At 40.9% G+C, this 18,025-nt stretch overlaps 1 protein-coding gene across 2 annotated transcripts in view; it reads left to right on the top strand.

Moving 5' to 3' along the window:
• LOC126291735 (ammonium transporter Rh type B) overlaps positions 1–17,113 on the top strand; it is a 221,925-nt gene extending 204,812 nt beyond the window's left edge. For both annotated transcript variants that reach the window (XM_049985408.1, XM_049985407.1), the window contains exon 10: positions 16,531–17,113. In XM_049985408.1, coding sequence (XP_049841365.1) covers positions 16,531–16,766 — 236 coding nt within the window. In that variant the 3' untranslated portion in view covers positions 16,767–17,113. The remainder of the gene's footprint in view (positions 1–16,530) is intronic.
• Positions 17,114–18,025: the final 912 nt, after the last annotated feature.

The raw sequence follows: 18,025 nt of genomic DNA, 5'->3' as shown, positions 1-18,025 counted from the left end.
AGGAGGCATCACAACTACGTGTCACCAGGCAACGCCGGTCAACTTTCGTTTGAGTATGATAAATCGGTTGGAAACTTTCCTCATGTCCGCACGTTCTAGGTGTCGCCAACGGCGCCAACCCTTTGTGAATGCTCTGAAAAGCTAATCATTTGCACATCACAGCATGTTCTTCCTGTCGGTTAAATTTCGTGTCTGTAGCACGTCAATACAAGGTGAAAGGTTATCAATGATACGATTCGCTGATGACATTGCTATCCTGAGTGAAAGTGAAGAAGAATTAAATGATCTGCTGAACGGAATGAACAGTCTAATGAGTACACAGAATGGTTTGAGAGGAAATCGGAGAGAGACGAAGGTAATGATAAGTAGTAGAAATGAGAACAGCGAGAAACTTAACATCAGGATTGATGGTTACGAAGTCAGTGAAGTTAAGGAATTCTGCTGCCTAGGCAGTAAAATAACCAATGACGGACGGAGCAAGGAAGACATCAAAAGCAGACTCGCTATGGCAAAAAAGGCATTTCTAGCCAAGAGAAGTCTACTAATATCAAATACCGGCCTTAATTTGAGGAAGAAATTTCTGAGGATGTACGTCTGGAGTAATGCATTGTATGGTAGTGAAACATGGACTGTGGGAAAACCGGAACAGAAGAGAATCGAAGCATTTGAGATGTGGTGCTATAGACGAATGTTGAAAATGAGGTGGACTGATAAGGCAAGGAATGAGGAGGTTCTACGCAGATTCGGAGAGGAAAGGAATATGTGGAAAACACTGATAAGGAGAAGGGACAGGATGATAGGACATCTGCTAAGACATGAGGGAATGACTTCCATGGTACTAGAGGGAGCTGTAGAGGGCAAAAACTGTAGAGGAAGACAGAGATTGGAATACGTCAAGCAAATAATTGAGGACGTAGGTTGGAAGTGCTACTCTGAGATGAATAGGTTAGCACAGGAAAGGAATTCGTGGCGGGCCGCATCAAACCAGTCAGTAGACTGATGACCAAAGAAAAAAAAAAAAAAAAACAAAAAAAAGCCCGTCACCTTGCGGTGTAGCAATTTTAATGGCCAGTAGTGTACTTATATTTCCCGCAAACGGCAAACGGTCGGTCTCGTTGCTGAACGGCACGTCGGCCGGTCTCGTTTCAGCCTCGGTCCCGTTCCCCCCTGTCTCGGTCTCTCTCGGCCGGACTCGCCCTTCTTCGCGTGGCCACTCGTCTCAGTTCCACTGCCGACTGCCCGTAGTTCAGTATCGAGTTGTTGTTCGTTACGTTCGCTGCGCACGTCCATTCTGCATATGTTTGAAACCTGTTTTGAACCCTGAACTTCTGGTTCTTTTCGTATTATATTCAGCGTCCAAGAACGGTAATTAAAATGTATTTTAGAATTACGTAAATTACATAAAAATTACGTGGTTTGTAATACGTACGTCTTTTCAGGTAACAAAACGACGTATCAGCTTACTTCACTGTTTCAATAAACAGCAGAAGAAGTAGTTGTAAAAAGGCAACATGTTTTGTTATTACACGTTCAAAGGACGTCAGCAAAGCGCACACTAGTGGCCGTTTTCCGTCTTTTTTTTTTGATCCACGGTAAAAGGGCATGTTCATTGTTATGGAAGGCAGACCGACTTACAACCGAATGAAGCCCGCGCTTCGTAATCGAGTGTACGGTGTCACATTTTATAAGGAGAATATGATGACTCCTACAATATTATTACAGTGGTACAGCATAAAAAATCGGCCCCGAGTACTAGGCTGCTCATTGTCGCTTACAAATCATCTGTTCTTTCGACGTTGTTTGCATTAGCTTATTTGTCATTTTTTTTCAGTGCCTAATTACTACATGTTTATCTATTCTGCTCATAGAGGTCAACAAACCGTGCGTAATTGGCGAGCAGTCTCTACTGGGGGCCGGTTTTTCGTGCGCCACCGTACATTATTTCACTGCGATCAGCCACATAACGCTACAGTTCGCTAAACGAGATGTTTTGCAGAATCACGAAAATTACAAGTTCTGAGAATTCTGTTGTGGATAAAATCTTTGTACTCCAGGGGAAAGTCAAGTGCCCCCTCTTGGCGCCTTCCATCTTCAGTCACCTATACTACAAATTTTCAATTTTTCAAAAGAACCATATACCAAGCACAATGAACGGTGGACGAGTAAAAATGAACGGTACCCACCAGTGAACTAGTTCCCAAGAATGAACCACTTTGCCCGTCTCTAGTGCACAACCCACCATACAGCTATCAGAATGTGCAGATGCCGAATGCTATGTGTCTCTCGAGCCTGCAAATAGTCCCTAGAGCTTTTTTGTAGGATTAACATCGAGTGGTGATGGATACCGGAGTGTCCGTCAAACCAGGAATGTGTAGGTGCACTTGGTCACTGACCGTGCTGAAATAAACACCCTTCTTTACTTTCATGCCAGTCTGAATTAGTCAGCCCAATTCATCATACCAAAAATGTATCCAAACCGTTAGAGAACAACCTCCAGTCTATGTTACACCCTTGATAAGCTGAATGTTAAAGGAATTATCGGACCTTCGATGCCTTTGAAACATTGCATCATTTGCTTGTGGAGGCGTGAAAATTTATGTGCCTCTGTGAGTAATGGACCTTTTGTGAGGTACCGACTCCCATCATCGACTGTGTGCAGTGCCCATCGCAATTTTCCCCTGGAAGCCGTTACATATGTTCCTGACTTTAGTGACAGCAGCAATTCCAGATGGAGTTTTGAGTTATCTTACGTCGTGCTATAGGGATGAGAGTGGTACATCACTCTGTGTAAACGCATTGGACTCTCCACAATAATACTCCAACAAACTGGGTACATTCATACACGCTGTTTTCATGGACTTATCGAAACACGAAGCTCCTTTTCACTATTCTGGCAAGTCTGTCTGTCGATCCATGAGACTGTGCTGATTCCCATACAACCTACCATGACTTATGTTAGTGGTGGCTGAGGACCACGCTTTCGCCTATTACCAGTTACAGAGCATCAACGGGCTCCAAAGCGACAGTATACTCTTTTAATGGGGTGTTCAGTGCTTTATCTGATGAGTTTATTTGTGAAGTGTTGTATTCACTACCACTCTCTTGCTTGATCGGTACCTTCTTCGAAACATCGTGGCGTGGCTTGCAATGTGTAGATGTGGCTGTGGAAGGCTACGAAATGAGACAGGAAAAGCAAGTTACTGACATCATTAAATTTCTTTAAAAGTAAGTAATAGAATGATATTTTGCACTTCCCAAAAATACAATATTGACAATATTTTATCAGCACCGGACAATTCAGCTTTAATGTCTAATTCTAGTGGACACCATTACCGTACTATTGTCAATATATTTTGGATAAATGGTAGCATCGGTCGTAAATATTTAAATCCTTAATTTTACAGATCGAGTTCGGTCACTGTGTGACCATCTTCAGTGCAAATTTTTCGAATCTTGTAGATTAACGTCATAATAGCACAATATTCTCTATGAGGTGTAACTTATAGTGTGATTTACGCAAAAAAAAGAAAAAAAAATGCATCAGTGAAGGTCTGTTGGAAGTAATCAATACACATCATACAAAATGTGCTATTATGATATTTGCCTACCAGTTTCGACTAATTTGCACTGAAGATGGTCACACAGTGACCGAAATCGATACATAAAATAAAGGATTTCAGTATTTACGATCGATGCTGCTATTTATCCACAATATACTGAATTGAGGTTTGTGCAGCTACTAACTGAATGCCTTTCAGTTTCTACGAAAGCTCTATAACAATGCATATTATAACTTTCAACTAGATGTTAAGAAATTACGATTTATAATTGAGAAGCATGACATGTTAGAAAAAAATGAGTGTGGAAGCTGTGAAGTCTGGATATTGATATAATGCGAAATCATGAATGGTGCAAGCGCGAAATACAACCAGAAGAATCCAGGTGACACTAAATATTACAGACAGAATCAAACAAAAAAGGATGTTGTGGCATGGCGATCATAAAATAGGACAAAGGTCTCTCATAAAAATATATATCTGTGTACCTTTCGAAAGATAAAGCCGATTGCTACCGAGAGGGGAATATGAAGACAAGAAGTGGGCGAAGCGATCATTTTCATGCAGTTGAGGCAAGACATTTAAAATACATTCTTAAGTGGTTATGATGAAATCGAAAGTAATATAATCAAATGATTTTGAATTGAACTGTCCGAACCACTAGTTTACTCATGTAACAATCTTTGACATGGTCTCGTTTTCTCAGAGAAACTCGGATATGTTTTTAAGATACTTCGTAGAATATGAGATGAAGAAACAAAAAACTAAAGGATTACCCCACCATTTCATTTTAACACAATTTCAAAACATTTCTGGAAGTGTTGCCTGTTGGTTTAGGTCTCGAGATCTCGAGCCACCGTTTGTGTAATGATTTTTCTGACGTTTCGTCAGTGGCCACGAAAATCTCAACGATTATGTGTTTTGTAGAAGGGTCGCGTACAGTAAATTTTACGAACATTTAGAGCTGAAATAATATTTTCAGCGGCAAACAGTGTGGACTTCAAAAGGTCTTGTTAACTCCATAGACTATATGTAATGTCTTGACATCTTACACATTAGAAAAATTAAATCAGAAAATTGTTACCATTGGAAATATTTTGCAGTATACGTACATCTTTTTACTGTGTGAACTATGATTTCCAATTCCAAATATTAAAACATTACGAGAGAGAATAGACATTAAATTCATATTTTTATTTGAGCTTCACAATACTAAAACAGTATTTACCAGCTCCATGTCCGTTACAGAGGGTTTAATTCCACCAATTATTTATTACAGGGATAAAAAATATCACATCCTATATTTTAATTTTTATAAATTTGTCCGTAATAAAAATTTTAGTTTTTCTGTAATTTAGTAGATTCTGCAATAAAGCTTACAATCTACTACATCAGTATGGACTATTGCAAGTTACAGAAAAAATTAGAGCAATGCCTTATAAACTTTAGGAAATATTTGTACCTGAATTCTGAAAAATACAATTTGTGGGAAATTTTGAATGAAGATATGAATTCAATTAAACTGTGCCTCAGAACATCCCTGAAGCATTATCTTCAAGTGCAGCATTTCTTCACCTTCAAACTTCCTCTTGGCACTCCTTTAAGCACTTCTTGCTTCTAATTTTAAGAGTAATTTTTTCAGCTTCATGCAGTCGTTGTCTGTCACACACAAGCAATTGATCATCCATATTAGAGCCAAATTTTAGCCTAAATTTTTCAGGACTTCCAACTTTCCTATCACTCCAGCATTGAAACATATCACTACATCTAGTACACCAACTTTTAATGTATTTAATCCTCCTATAATGACTTATAGATGAAAACTAAAGAAACTGCAAAAAGGTGGGAATTTAAGGAGATGGGACCTGCATATACTAAAAGAACCAGAGGTTGTACAGAGTTTCAGGGAGAGCATAAGGGAGCAATTTACAAGAATGGGGGAAAGAAATACGGTAGAAGACGAATGGGTAGCTTTGAGGGATGAAGTAGTGAAGGCAGCAGAGGATCAAGTAGGTAAAAGGACGAGGCTAGTAGAAATCCTTGGGTAACAGAAGAAATATTGAATTTAACTGATGAAAGGAGAAAATAGAAAAATGCAGTAAATGAAGTAGGCAAAAAAGAATACAGACGTCTCAAAAATGAGATCGACAGAAAGTGCAAAATGGCTAAGCAGGGATGGCTAGAGGACAAATGTAAGGATGTAGAGGCTTATCTCACTAGGGGTAAGATAGATACTGCCTATAGGAAAATTAAAGAGACCTTTGGAGATAAGAGAACCACTTGTACGAACATCAAGAGCTCAGATGGAAAGCCAGTTCTAAGCAAAGAAGGGAAAGCAGAAAGGTGGAAGGAGTATGCAGAGGGACTATACAAGGGGGATGTACTTGAGGACAATACTATGGGAATGGAAGAGGATGTAGATGAAGATGAAATGGGAAATACGATACTGCGTGAAGAGTTTGATAGAGCAATGAAACACCTGAGTCGAAACAAGGCCCCCGCAGTAGACAACATTCCATTGGAACTACTGACGGCCTTGGGAGAGCCAGTCCTGACGAAACTCTACCATCTGTTGAGCAAGATGAATGAGACAGGCGAACTACCCTCAGACTTCAAGAAGAATATAATAATTGCAATCCCAAAGAAAGCACGTGTTGACAGATGTGAAAATTACCGAACTATCAGTTTAATAAGTCACAGCTGCAAAATACTAACGCGAATTCGTTACAGACGAATGGAAAAACTAGTAGAAGCCGACCTCGGGGAAGATCAGTTTGGATTCCGTAGAAATTGTGGAACACGTGAAACAATACTGTCCCTGACCCTACGACTTATCTTAGAAGCTAGATTAAGGAAGGGCAAACCTACGATTCTAGCATTTGTAGACTTAGAGAAAGCTTTTGACAATGTTGATTGGAATACTCTCTTTAAAATTCTGATGGTAGCAGGGGTAAAATACAGGGAGCGAAAGGCTATTTACAATTTGTACAGAAACCAGATGGCAGTTGTAAGAGTCGAGGGACATGAAAGTGAAGCGATGATTGGGAAGGGAGTGAAACAGAGTTGTAGTCTATCCCCGATGTTATTCAATCTGTATATTGAGCAAGCAGTAAAGGAAACAAAAGAAAATTTTGGAGTAGGTATTAAAATCCATGGAGAAGAAATAAAAATGTTGAGGTTCGCCGATGACATCGTAATTCTGTCAGACACAGCAAAGTACTTGGAAGAGCAGTTGAACGGAATGGATAGTGTCTTGAAAGGAGGATATAAGATAAACATCAACAAAAGCAAAACGAGGATAATGGAATGTAGTCGAATTAAGTCGGGTGATGCTGAGGCAATTAGATTAGGAAATGAGACACTTAAAGTAGTAAAGGAGTTTTGCTATTTGGGGAGCAAAATAACTGATGATGGTCGATGTAGAGAGGATATAAAATGTAGACTGGCAATGGCAAGGAAAGCGTTTCTGAAGAAGAGAAATTTGTTAACATCGAGTATAGATTTAAGTGTCAGGAAGTCATTTCTGAAAGTATTTGTATGGAGTGTAGCCATGTATGGAAGTGAAACATGGACAATAAATAGTTTGGACAAGAAGAGAATAGTAGCTTATGAAATGTGGTGCTACAGAAGAATGCTGAAGATTAGGTGGGTAGATCACATAATGAGGAAGTATTGAATAGGATTGAGGAGAAGAGAAGTTTGTGGCACAACTTGACCAGGAGAAGGGATCGGTTGGTAGGGCATGTTCTGAGGCATCAAGGGATCACCAATTTAGTATTAGAGAACAACGTGGAGGGTAAAAATCGTAGAGGGAGACCAAGAGATGACTACACTAAGCAGATTCAGAAGGATGTAGGTTGCAGTAAGTACTGGGAGATGAAGAAGCTTGCACAAAATAGAGTAGCATGGAGAGCTGCATCAAACCAGTCTCAGGACTGAAGACCACAACAACAACAACAACAATCCTCCATAAACATTCTTGGGTAATCTTTCTCATATGCAATGGTTGAAACATGGAGATATCTACTAAGCAAAACAGGATCACTCAGGTCGCTAAAAACTGGTTACATTTCATTCATAACAGGCTCAGGAAGAGAATGCTTATGGCCGTATATTTGACCACTTCCTTTTGCTTTCTGGTAACGAGTCCAAGAATCTGCTCCTTTAGGGCAAATTCCGTGAACACGATGGTCATCTGCGGATAACTTATGAAAGTATGTGGCCCATACAGCTTTTCGTATTGCTGTAACATCATTCAGATATGCAGTTCGTCTAATGACCAGGCCATAATGACTCTGAAGATGGTCTATTTCAGTTTCTATCAATCTGCCTCTGCCACACAGACATTTTCCATCAGATACCAACTTTCCTTTCATTTATCTTCATAGCTACCTCGGTATAGCACCCATCCTCTTTTTCACATGTCCACGACACTCCAGTTTTGTTACCAAGGTAACACCATAAACACTGAACTCGTTTATTTTATTGAAAGCTTTAGAGTCCCCATCGCCCAAGGAAGTCGTATCTTTAACGTTATAAACGGGCACCGACCTATGAAATGTCGTCACACTACGTACCTCCACTATAACCATCATAATTCTTAGAACACTGATGTTCAATGTGTCCTTCAGTGTTACCATGGTAGGAGTAGCAGTACTTAGATAAGCACTCAACTTCAACAACTTTTCCATTCTACAGAGAAGTAGCACTTACAACACCATTCAAGGAATGATGTCCTCGATGTTGCCATGTCCCATCAAGTGCTACGGTATTGTCCCTGATTCCACTAATATTTACAGTTTCTTCTATTGCACGTTTCATAGATGCCTTAGACACAACCTTCAAGGCACCTAAAAGTATTTTTATGTACTTTCTGAACTTTTTTGGGAGGAGGAGGAAGGTCCATCAAACCACAAAACGTTTGAGCAGCCTTTTTTCCTTTTCCTATTACACGCATTGCATGCACTACCTTCAAATTCACATCATATGAATTATGCACAATGGTCGAAGTCATTTTCGAGGTAGATTTATTGCAGGATCTACACAGAACAGCTAATTTTGACGCTAAACCTTTCCTGCTACTTTGTTGTTCAGTTATTTCCTGACAGCCTACACCATCACATTGTTTACATTTCGCCACTTCCTTTATCGAAGAAGATGAGTTGCCAACATCAACAACACTAAATCCACTACAAACAGCGTCATTGTTAAGACACAAATTTGAATCACCATGTGGGAGTTACTTCCCTAAAGAACTGATACATTGCTTACTTTCAACAGTGTGGCTTGCTTTGTTTATGAACTGGTTACCATGGAATTTTCTTTTATTGAATTTCTTGATGCGTGACATAGCACACTAAAGGATATGAACTTCCATAAATATTTGTAGCACTTAGCCTACAAACATTCAGTAACACGTGAACAAACTGCTTCAGCGAAACAAAAGTAATTACTAGCAAAGATAATCATTTACAGAGTTTAGAAACCTGCTCTGTTACCAACATATACAATGTATCATACATATAATCGCTGGAAACCGAAAGTTCACAATTCTTTTTGAAATAATACTGACTTCTGTAACAGAAATAAAGGGAGTGTGGCAGCATACATGACTGTAACTTTAAAATTTGGTATATGTAGGTCATTTTTCCTTTGAAACCCTATAATGTATATATCAATGTAATCAGGAAAGACTATAGAATTTAATAAAGCCATAAAAATTTTCGATTTTTTCCACCATTTATATACCCTGTATCCTTAACCATGCCATGCAACATATCAGCTTTCACTGGATATGACCAAATCACTTCAACTGTTGTCCTTTGATGGTCTTATCCAAAGGTTTTTGTTTGAAGATGTTTGACTGGTCTTGTCCATCCCTAACTTCTTTTCTACTTTCTGGAAGTATCTCAACTCTGCATCGTGGATCTGACTTTGGCTCACTAAGATTCACTGCCATAGGTTAATATTGGTATACATGTTGGTCTATATAGCGTTTGCTTGTCCGTTTTGGTATGTTTTTGAGAAAACTCCATCCTCCTGACTCTTTTCCTTCTTCCATCTTTCTGTACTCCGGCGAGCGAAAACATTATAAGCACCTGCTTCATAGTGTGTTTGTCCACCTTTGCAACACAACACAGCTGCGATTCTGCGAGCATGGATTTGACAATTCCTTGACATGTTTCAGGAGGTATTTAGTAGTAGCCGTCTACGCATTCGTGTATGTGATGGGCTGGTGGTTTGTGGATATATTGATAGTGCCCAGTTGAGTCCCAGGTGTGTTCCACAAGGTTCCGATAAAGTAAATTTGATGGCCAAAATGTGAACATGAGTTTAGTATCATGATCCTGAAATTACTTAGCGCGGTTCTGGGCTTGTGACATGAACAGTTATCCTGCTGAAAAATGCCTTTGTCAAAGAGGAAGAGACCAAGCATGAAGGAATGCAGGTTGTCCGCGGTAATGTCCACTAAGTCCCGAGAAGTCATAGCGGTTTTTCTTAGTGTCGCAGGCGCCATGCAGGCAGTGGTGAATGTTCCCCACAGCATTATATTGCCCCTATAGAACTGCATTAGTGGTGTGGTACATGTTTCACGTAGTGTTCTGGATGACAGAGTATTCAGAAACAAAGATTGAGCTGGTGTAACAGGAAACGTGATTCACTTGACCATGTGATATGTTTCAATAGCTCCACAGTTCACGCTTAATGATCGTCCGCCTAGTGTCATCGTAATCGACGATGTCGTCGTATCAACATCAGCTGTTGTAAGAAGCCTCCTTCTCCTGCTCCAGCGGATTGGTGACCTGTTGACTGCTGCCACAGGTTTGTGTCATGGTCCATCTATCATGGGGACTTTCCGCCATCCTCCAACGAAGTACCTTCTCCAGCGTCCGTTTCACCATATTCCCCGACCCCTACCCCCCCCCCCCCCCCCCCACCCCTCACACCCTGAGGATGTTCTGATTGGTGGTCATTCACCCTCCTCTTTCATTTAAACATATTAAAACTCTTTGTGTGGTTCAGCTTATTACCAAAACATGTGCATGACTTTCGTGCATGCGACATTACATTAAAACATGTAGTTTAAAGGTTAAATATAATAAACGAAGTCTCTCAGTTTGAATTTACCCCTAGGGGTTCCCACCAAAGGAAAGTTTCCAAATGTTTTGATGAAAATATAGCCTCCCCAGCGAAATAATAGTAATAAAAGACTTAAAAGACAGTATTTATAAAGAAGAGACATTTACTCATTTATCCGTATTATAATAATTTCTCTGTGTAAGTTTCAAGGATAAAGAAATATAGCAAAATGATCTAAAGAGACGACAAGATACGCTCTTTTAATCTCGCGTCCGTCGGCCGTCGTAATTTAATATATTATTATTATTATTATTATTATTATTATTATTATTGTTGTTGTTGTTGTTGCCGCCTTATGTGGTGGGCCTTAATAAAAATATTTCATTCAGTTTTGACTTACGATTAAATGCTTTTGTGAAGTTCACCTTTTTAACAATATTAATCTTAAATTATTTTTTACGTTTATGAATGTTAGACTCGCTGAATCCTAAGTTACAGGTAAGTTGAACAATGGAATAAACCTTTCATATTAATTTCCTCGGCTAGTCAGTTCGCTTTAAAGCAAAAAATATTTAGTTATTAATTACAATTGCGGCCCACACACACACGAGAGTATTTTTTCTTACCTCCGTTAACCATTGCATTGTAGTCGGAGTCCTGGTTCTGGCTCTCGGCTGTGGTACTGAAAATAAGAATCTTAGAGCTACGTATTTCTGCAGCGTCCGGCGGCTGTCGAGAAAAATGTATATTATGTTAATAGCGGGCGAGTTTTTCGCTTCCGCAAAATTTTTTATAAGTTAATATCGCCACGTAATGGCGTCGTTGGCTGCATCGTCCGCTGCGATTGTTGAACTGTAAATTACTCGAATGCAGGTTAATTCAAGAAAGGCGGACATGCAATCGGGATCAGCTCTTACAAATTAAAAGTGCACAATAATATTAAATAAATATATTATCTGCTTAATTCATACAAATATGCTTACATTTGCCAGCACTCGCAAGATGTCCGTCTACACGCAACCAAGACAAGAGAAGAAGTGAAGACGACTAAAAAACAAAAGAGCGAATGTTGTCGTCTCTTTAGATCATTTGGTTGTATTTCTTTGCCCTCGAAACCTACACAGAGAAATTATTATAATACGGATAAATGAGTAATTGTATATTACCCAATTTTTAAATGTCTCTTCTTTATAAATGCCGTCTTTTAAGTCTTTTGTTATTATTATTTCGCTGGGGACGCTGTAGGGTTCCCACCAACGGCAAGTTTCCAAATGTTTCGATGAAAACTAGGCCCACTGTTTCTGCATGCCTTGTGCAAAAGACTTGAACATGCCGATCCCACAGCTATGTTGTGCAATTTTAAGTGAGGAAACTTTTTGAAGATATTTTGATATATTTCATAGCGGAACCTTGAAACTCTGTCCACTGCTAATTAGAACACTGTTCACTTTGCTGTATAGAAGTGACTTATTGACACACTAGCTGATAAACCCGCCATTTTTGGGTTTCTTTTTGCCAATTTTGTATTAGAAACCAAAACAAGAAATGAACTGTGTAGTGAGGTATCGACAGAATTTCATTACCATGTATTTGTTATAAACCTTTGTACTTACAAAACCGTTGTACATAGAAACATGCATAATGTACAGCTGTGTAAGTACAGTGTCCAAATTAAGAAACATGACCTTGGACAGTTTCTGTACGCTGAGAAGAGCTGCTTCGAATGTCTTCAATTCGATTTTGTAAATACCTCTATGACAACGCCTCTTCATAGCTCTATAGACGGCTGTCGTTTCCACCTACAGCCGTTTGCATTTCAAAAAGAAAAGCTGTCAAAAGCTCTTTCAGTGTCAGAGATTTCCTTAAATTCACTCGACTGTAGAAGAGTCTTAGGAGTTAAGAATAAATGTATTCAATTTTCATACGTGATGCGTCATTTTCTCACGTATTTCAGTGTTTATGACATCATATCACTTGAGCTGTACGTCGCACAATGATATATTTGTGTAGGTACATCCAGCGGCATATGTGGATAAACTCAATGAAATATACTGCGGACAGAGTTCTCTACATCTATATGGATACTCTGCAAATCACATTGAAGTGTCTGGCAGAGGGTTCATCTAACCACCTTCACAATTCTCTGTTATTCCAATCTCGTATAGCACGTGGGAAGAACAAACACCTATATCTTTCCGTACGAGCTCTGATTCCCATTATTTTATCGTGGTGATCGCTTCTCCCTATGCAGGTCGGCGTCAAAAAACATTTTTGCATTTGGAGGAGAAAGTCGGTGATTGGAATTTTGTAAGAAGATTGCTCCGCTAAGAAAAACGCCTCTGTTTTGATGATGCCAATCCTAAATCCTGTATCATTTCAGTGACACTCTCTCACATATTTCCCGATAATACAAAACGTGCTGCCCTTCTTCGAACTATTTCGGTGTACTCCGTCAATCCTATCTGGTAAGGATCCCACAGCGCGCAGCAGTATCCAAAAAGAGGACGAACAAGAGCCGTGTAGACAGTCTCTATAGTAGACCTGTTACATTTCGGTGTACTCCAAATGGCTCTGAGCACTATGGGACTTAACATCTATGGTCATCAGTCCCCTAGAACTTAGAACTACTCCAACCTAACTAACCTAAGGACATTACGCAACACCCAGCCATCACGAGGCAGAGAAAATCCCTAACCCCGCCGGGAATGGAACCCGGGAACCCGGGCCTGGGAAGCGAGAACGCTATCGCACGACCACGAGATGCGGGCTCGGTGTACTCCGTCAATCCTATCTGGTAAGGTTCCCGCACCGCGTAGCAGTATTCAAAAAGAGGACGAACAAGCGCAGTGTAGGCAGTCTCTATAGTAGACCTGTTACATTTTTTAAATGTCCCGCCAATAAAACGCAGTCCTTGGTTAGCCTACCCCACAACATTCTCTACGGCTGGTCCTGGCGGAGGTTCGAGTCCTCCCTCGGGAATGGGTGTGTATGTTTGTCCTTAGGATAATTTAGGTTAAGTAGTGTGTAAGCTTAGGGACTGATGACCTTAGCAGATAAGTCCCATAGGACTACACACATTTGAACTTTTTTTTTGACGTTTCCTATGTGTTACTTTCAATTTGAGCTGTTCGTAATTGTAATTCCTAGGTATTAGTTCAATTTAAGGCCTCTAGATTAGACTGATTTATCGTATAATTGAAGTCTGATTAATTCCTGTTAGCACTCATGTGGATGACGTCACACTTTTCGTTATTTAGGGTGGACTGCCAATTTTCGCACCATACAGATAGCTTTTCTAAATCGTTTTGCAATTTGTTTTGATCTTCTGATGACTTTACTAGTCGACAAACAACCTAAGACGGATGCTCAGATTGTCTCCCAAATCGTTTATATGGGTAAGGAACAGCGAAGGGCCTATAACACTACCTTGGGGAACACCAGAACTCATTATTGTTTTGTTCGATGACTTTCCGTCAACTACTACAAACTGTGAACTCTGTGGCAGGAAATACCGAATCCAGTCACATAACTGAGACGATATTCCATAAGGAAGAAATTTAACTGCAAGCCGCTTGTGTGGTACACTCTCAGAAGCCTTCCGGAAATCCAGAAATACGGAATCAATTTGAAATCCCTCCTTCTTAGCACTCTACATTTCATACGAGTAAATGGGTCGTTCTGTTTCACAAGAACCATTTTTTTCTATATCGGTGTTGACTTTGTGTCAATAGATTGTTTTCTTCGAGGTTATACATAATGTTCGAACACAATATATGTTCCAAAATCCTCCTGCATAACCACGTTAATGATATGGACCTGTAATTTAGTGGATTACTCCTACAACATTTCTTAAATATTGGTGTGGCCTGTGCAACTTTCCAGTCTTTGGGTACGGATCTTTCGTAGATATTGTCTGCAAAATCTGTCATGCAAAATGTGGCAGTTTTTTATACATCTCAGTATTCACGACGTCATATCTCCTAAACTACACTACTGGCCATTAAAATTGCTACACCAAGAAGAAATGCAGATGATAAACGGGTATTCATTGGACAAATATATTACACTAGAACTGATATGTGATTACATTTTCACGCAATTTGGGAGCATAGATCCTGAGAAATCAGTACCCAGAACAACCACCTCTCGCCGTAATAACGGCCTTGACACGCCTGGGTATTGAGTCAAACAGAGATTGGATGGCGTGTACAGGTACGGCTGCCCATGCTGCTTCAACACGATACCACAGTTCATCAAGAGTAGTGACTGGCGTATTGTGACGAGCCAGTTGCTCGGCCACCATTGACCAGACGTTTTCAGTTGGTGAGAGATCTGGAGAATGTGCTGGCCAGGGCAGCAGTCGAACATTTTCTCTTTGCAGAAAGGCCCCTACAGCACCTGCGGTCGTGAATTATCCTGCTGAAATTTACGGTTTCGCATGGATCGAATGAAGGGTAGACCCACGAGTCGTAACGCATCTGAAATGTAACGTCCACTGTTCAAAGTGCCGTCATTGCGAAAAAGAGGTGACCGAGACGTGTAACTAATGGCATCCCATACCATCACGTCGGGTGATACGCCAGTATGGCGATGAGAAATACATGCTTCCAATGCGCGTTCACCGCGATGTCGCAAACACAGATGCGACCATCATTATGCTCTAAACAGAACCTGGATTCATCCGAAAAAATGACGTTTTGCCTTTCGTGCACCCAGGTTCATCGTCGAGCTCACCATCGCAGGGGCTCTTGTCTGTCATGCATCGTCAAGGGTAACCGCAGCCACGGTCTCGCAGCTGATAGACCATGCTACTGCAAACGTCGTCGAACTGTTCGTGCAGATGGTTGTTGTCTTGCAAAACGCCCCCATGTGTTGACTCAGGTCTCGATACGTGGCTGCACCATCCGAAACATGCGGATAAGATGCCTCTCATCTCTACTGCTAGTGATACGAGGCCGTTGGGATCCAGGACGGCGTTACGTATTACCCTCCTGAACCCGCCGATTACCGATTCCATATTCTGCTAACAGTCATTCGAACTCGACCAACGCGAGCAGCAATGTCGCTATACGATAAACCGCAATCGCGATAGGCTACAATCCGACGTTTATGAAAGTCTGAAACGTGATGGTACGCATTTCTCCTTCTTACACGAGGCATCACAACAACGTTGTTTGTATATGAGAAATCAGTTGGAAACTGTCCTCATGTCAGCACGTTGTAGTTGTCGCCACCGGTGCCAGCCTTGTGTGAATGGTCTGGAAAGCTAATCATTTGCATATCGCAGCATCTTCTTGCTGTCGGTTAAATTTCGCGTCTGTAGCACGTCATCTTCGTGGTGTAGCAATTTTAATGGGCAGTAGTGTATAATAGGTTGGTGCTTATCAGTCCCACAGCGATTATGGCCTGACAGTGAGTGATATGTTTACCATATTTGGATGAAACTGGTCCTGTGGCTTAGGAGGAAATGTGGCGCACACACACACACACACACACACACACACACACACACACACACACACATGCATACAGCCATTTTTATAATATGTATTGATTTCAGGAACAGAGTCTTCAAACTGAGGATGAAGCTATGTTATTCATCCATCTAACTTGAGTTATTTCTGGTACTGATCGGTGATGCATGTGAGTCGGTATTCTGTGCATTTTTTTTAATATTTTAATATTTCTGTTGATGGGCAATGACTGAAATGCGTCGACAAATTACCTCTAAACAGTAAAGTGAGTAATTATATACGCAACCTAGTCAGCATGAGATAAAGTTTCGAGTTTAAGTACTGCTTCAGTGTCCTTTTATGTCGCACCTTAAGCACAGTGCCACTCTCACAAGCCGTCAGACAGCGCATCTGCTCTGACTGTCCTGTTGGCCCCACAGGGGCCCTGCTGCGACTGCCGGTACTGCAGCAAGTGCCGCGTGAGGAGTGGTTCAGCGACGGCCGCCACTGGGAGCTGCCCGAGGAGGGCTGGGAGTCCCCGAGCAGGGCTGCCAACGGCGGCTGCGCGGCCGCCAACGCGGTGGCGCCTAGCAGGGAGCAGGGGATGGACAACCTCGCCCTGGAGGCTGGGGACAAGGTGGAAGTCGCAGCGCTGGAGTCGCAGCTGCACATCTGACGTCCACTCTACGTCCAGCCACACGAGTGCCACACGAGGGTACAAATATGTAGCCAAAGACCAGGTGAACCACTGCCACTACAATCAGTGTTATAGTGTGATATGTACAAATAAAGCACTGCACCAGAGTACCGTAATACTGAAATCCATTAAGTGGACCCGACTGCACTGAATGGCTCTGATACAAGTCTGCTATGATGGGCAGTGTGTTTGCTCTTGATAAAAGTTTCTTTGTGCATGACAGAAGCCATTGTCTTCTACCTTCTGTAAACACATTAACTTGTAAATCTTGTAATTAAAGTAATAAAACAGAATTGTATTTGATTAAATAATATGGTGGAAATGTCTTTTAGCTTACCCGAGTTAACACCTCACTTGGTGAGAACGCCGTTCGTACCTATCCTGTCATTAATGTGACTTCCTTGCAGCTTTAACTCAAGAGCTGATCCAAAAGGGCAGTGGCAGAATTTAGACATGTCAAGCGAGATGTCTCGTTCTAGGAATTACCATCTGCTGTCGGTGACTTTGGTTCCTGCTCAAACTCTCCAGGTGAGAACTGGGTTTGTAGCCAAATGAATTACCTTGAAATCTGATTTGTGGGATCATATTACCAGGCGACACCGTTTTCAGGATGATTCAGATATGCATGGGTGGCAAGTTTCTTTGAATTCTTAGGCGCTGATATTGGATTCCTTGCAATGAAATCTTTGGAAACTGTACGGGAAGTAATCCTAGATGGAAACATACAGCGCTAACGACCATTTATCCATCAAGTGCATATGTACAGAAAGTAATTATTTCGTTTTCACACATCTTTGCCTAACTATTATTCAAAAATACTATCAGTAACTTGGAGATACACTGACAGAAAAAAAAATCCGGCACAGCAAAAAAATAATGATTATAGTGTAATGAAATTTCGGGATTGCGTTAGTGTAGGTAACACACAAACCCGACTTGCACACTCATAGTGCCGCTACTAGACCACTCTTATGCGACTGGCGCGAAATTTGAATACACATCTTCCTCCAGATGCACAAAAATCCCTACCAACTATTGTTTGTGTTGCAGAACTCCTTCTTGGTGTTGTGATTCTTTTCAGTCAGTCTAGTTAGTCCTTTACTAAATCTTATGGAAGGTCTTTGTTTGATACCTGACATTCTTGGCGACTTTAAGTAGGTGAAAGGACAGCTGTGGACCTGCCTGAATGTAAAGCTGTGGTCCTGGTTTCGACAGCTGATATTAACAGCCAAAATCCT

The sequence above is a fragment of the Schistocerca gregaria genome, chromosome 9, assembly GCF_023897955.1.
Source record: "Schistocerca gregaria isolate iqSchGreg1 chromosome 9, iqSchGreg1.2, whole genome shotgun sequence".
NCBI lineage: Eukaryota > Metazoa > Arthropoda > Insecta > Orthoptera > Acrididae > Schistocerca > Schistocerca gregaria.
This window is presented reverse-complemented; position numbering and strand designations above follow the sequence as displayed.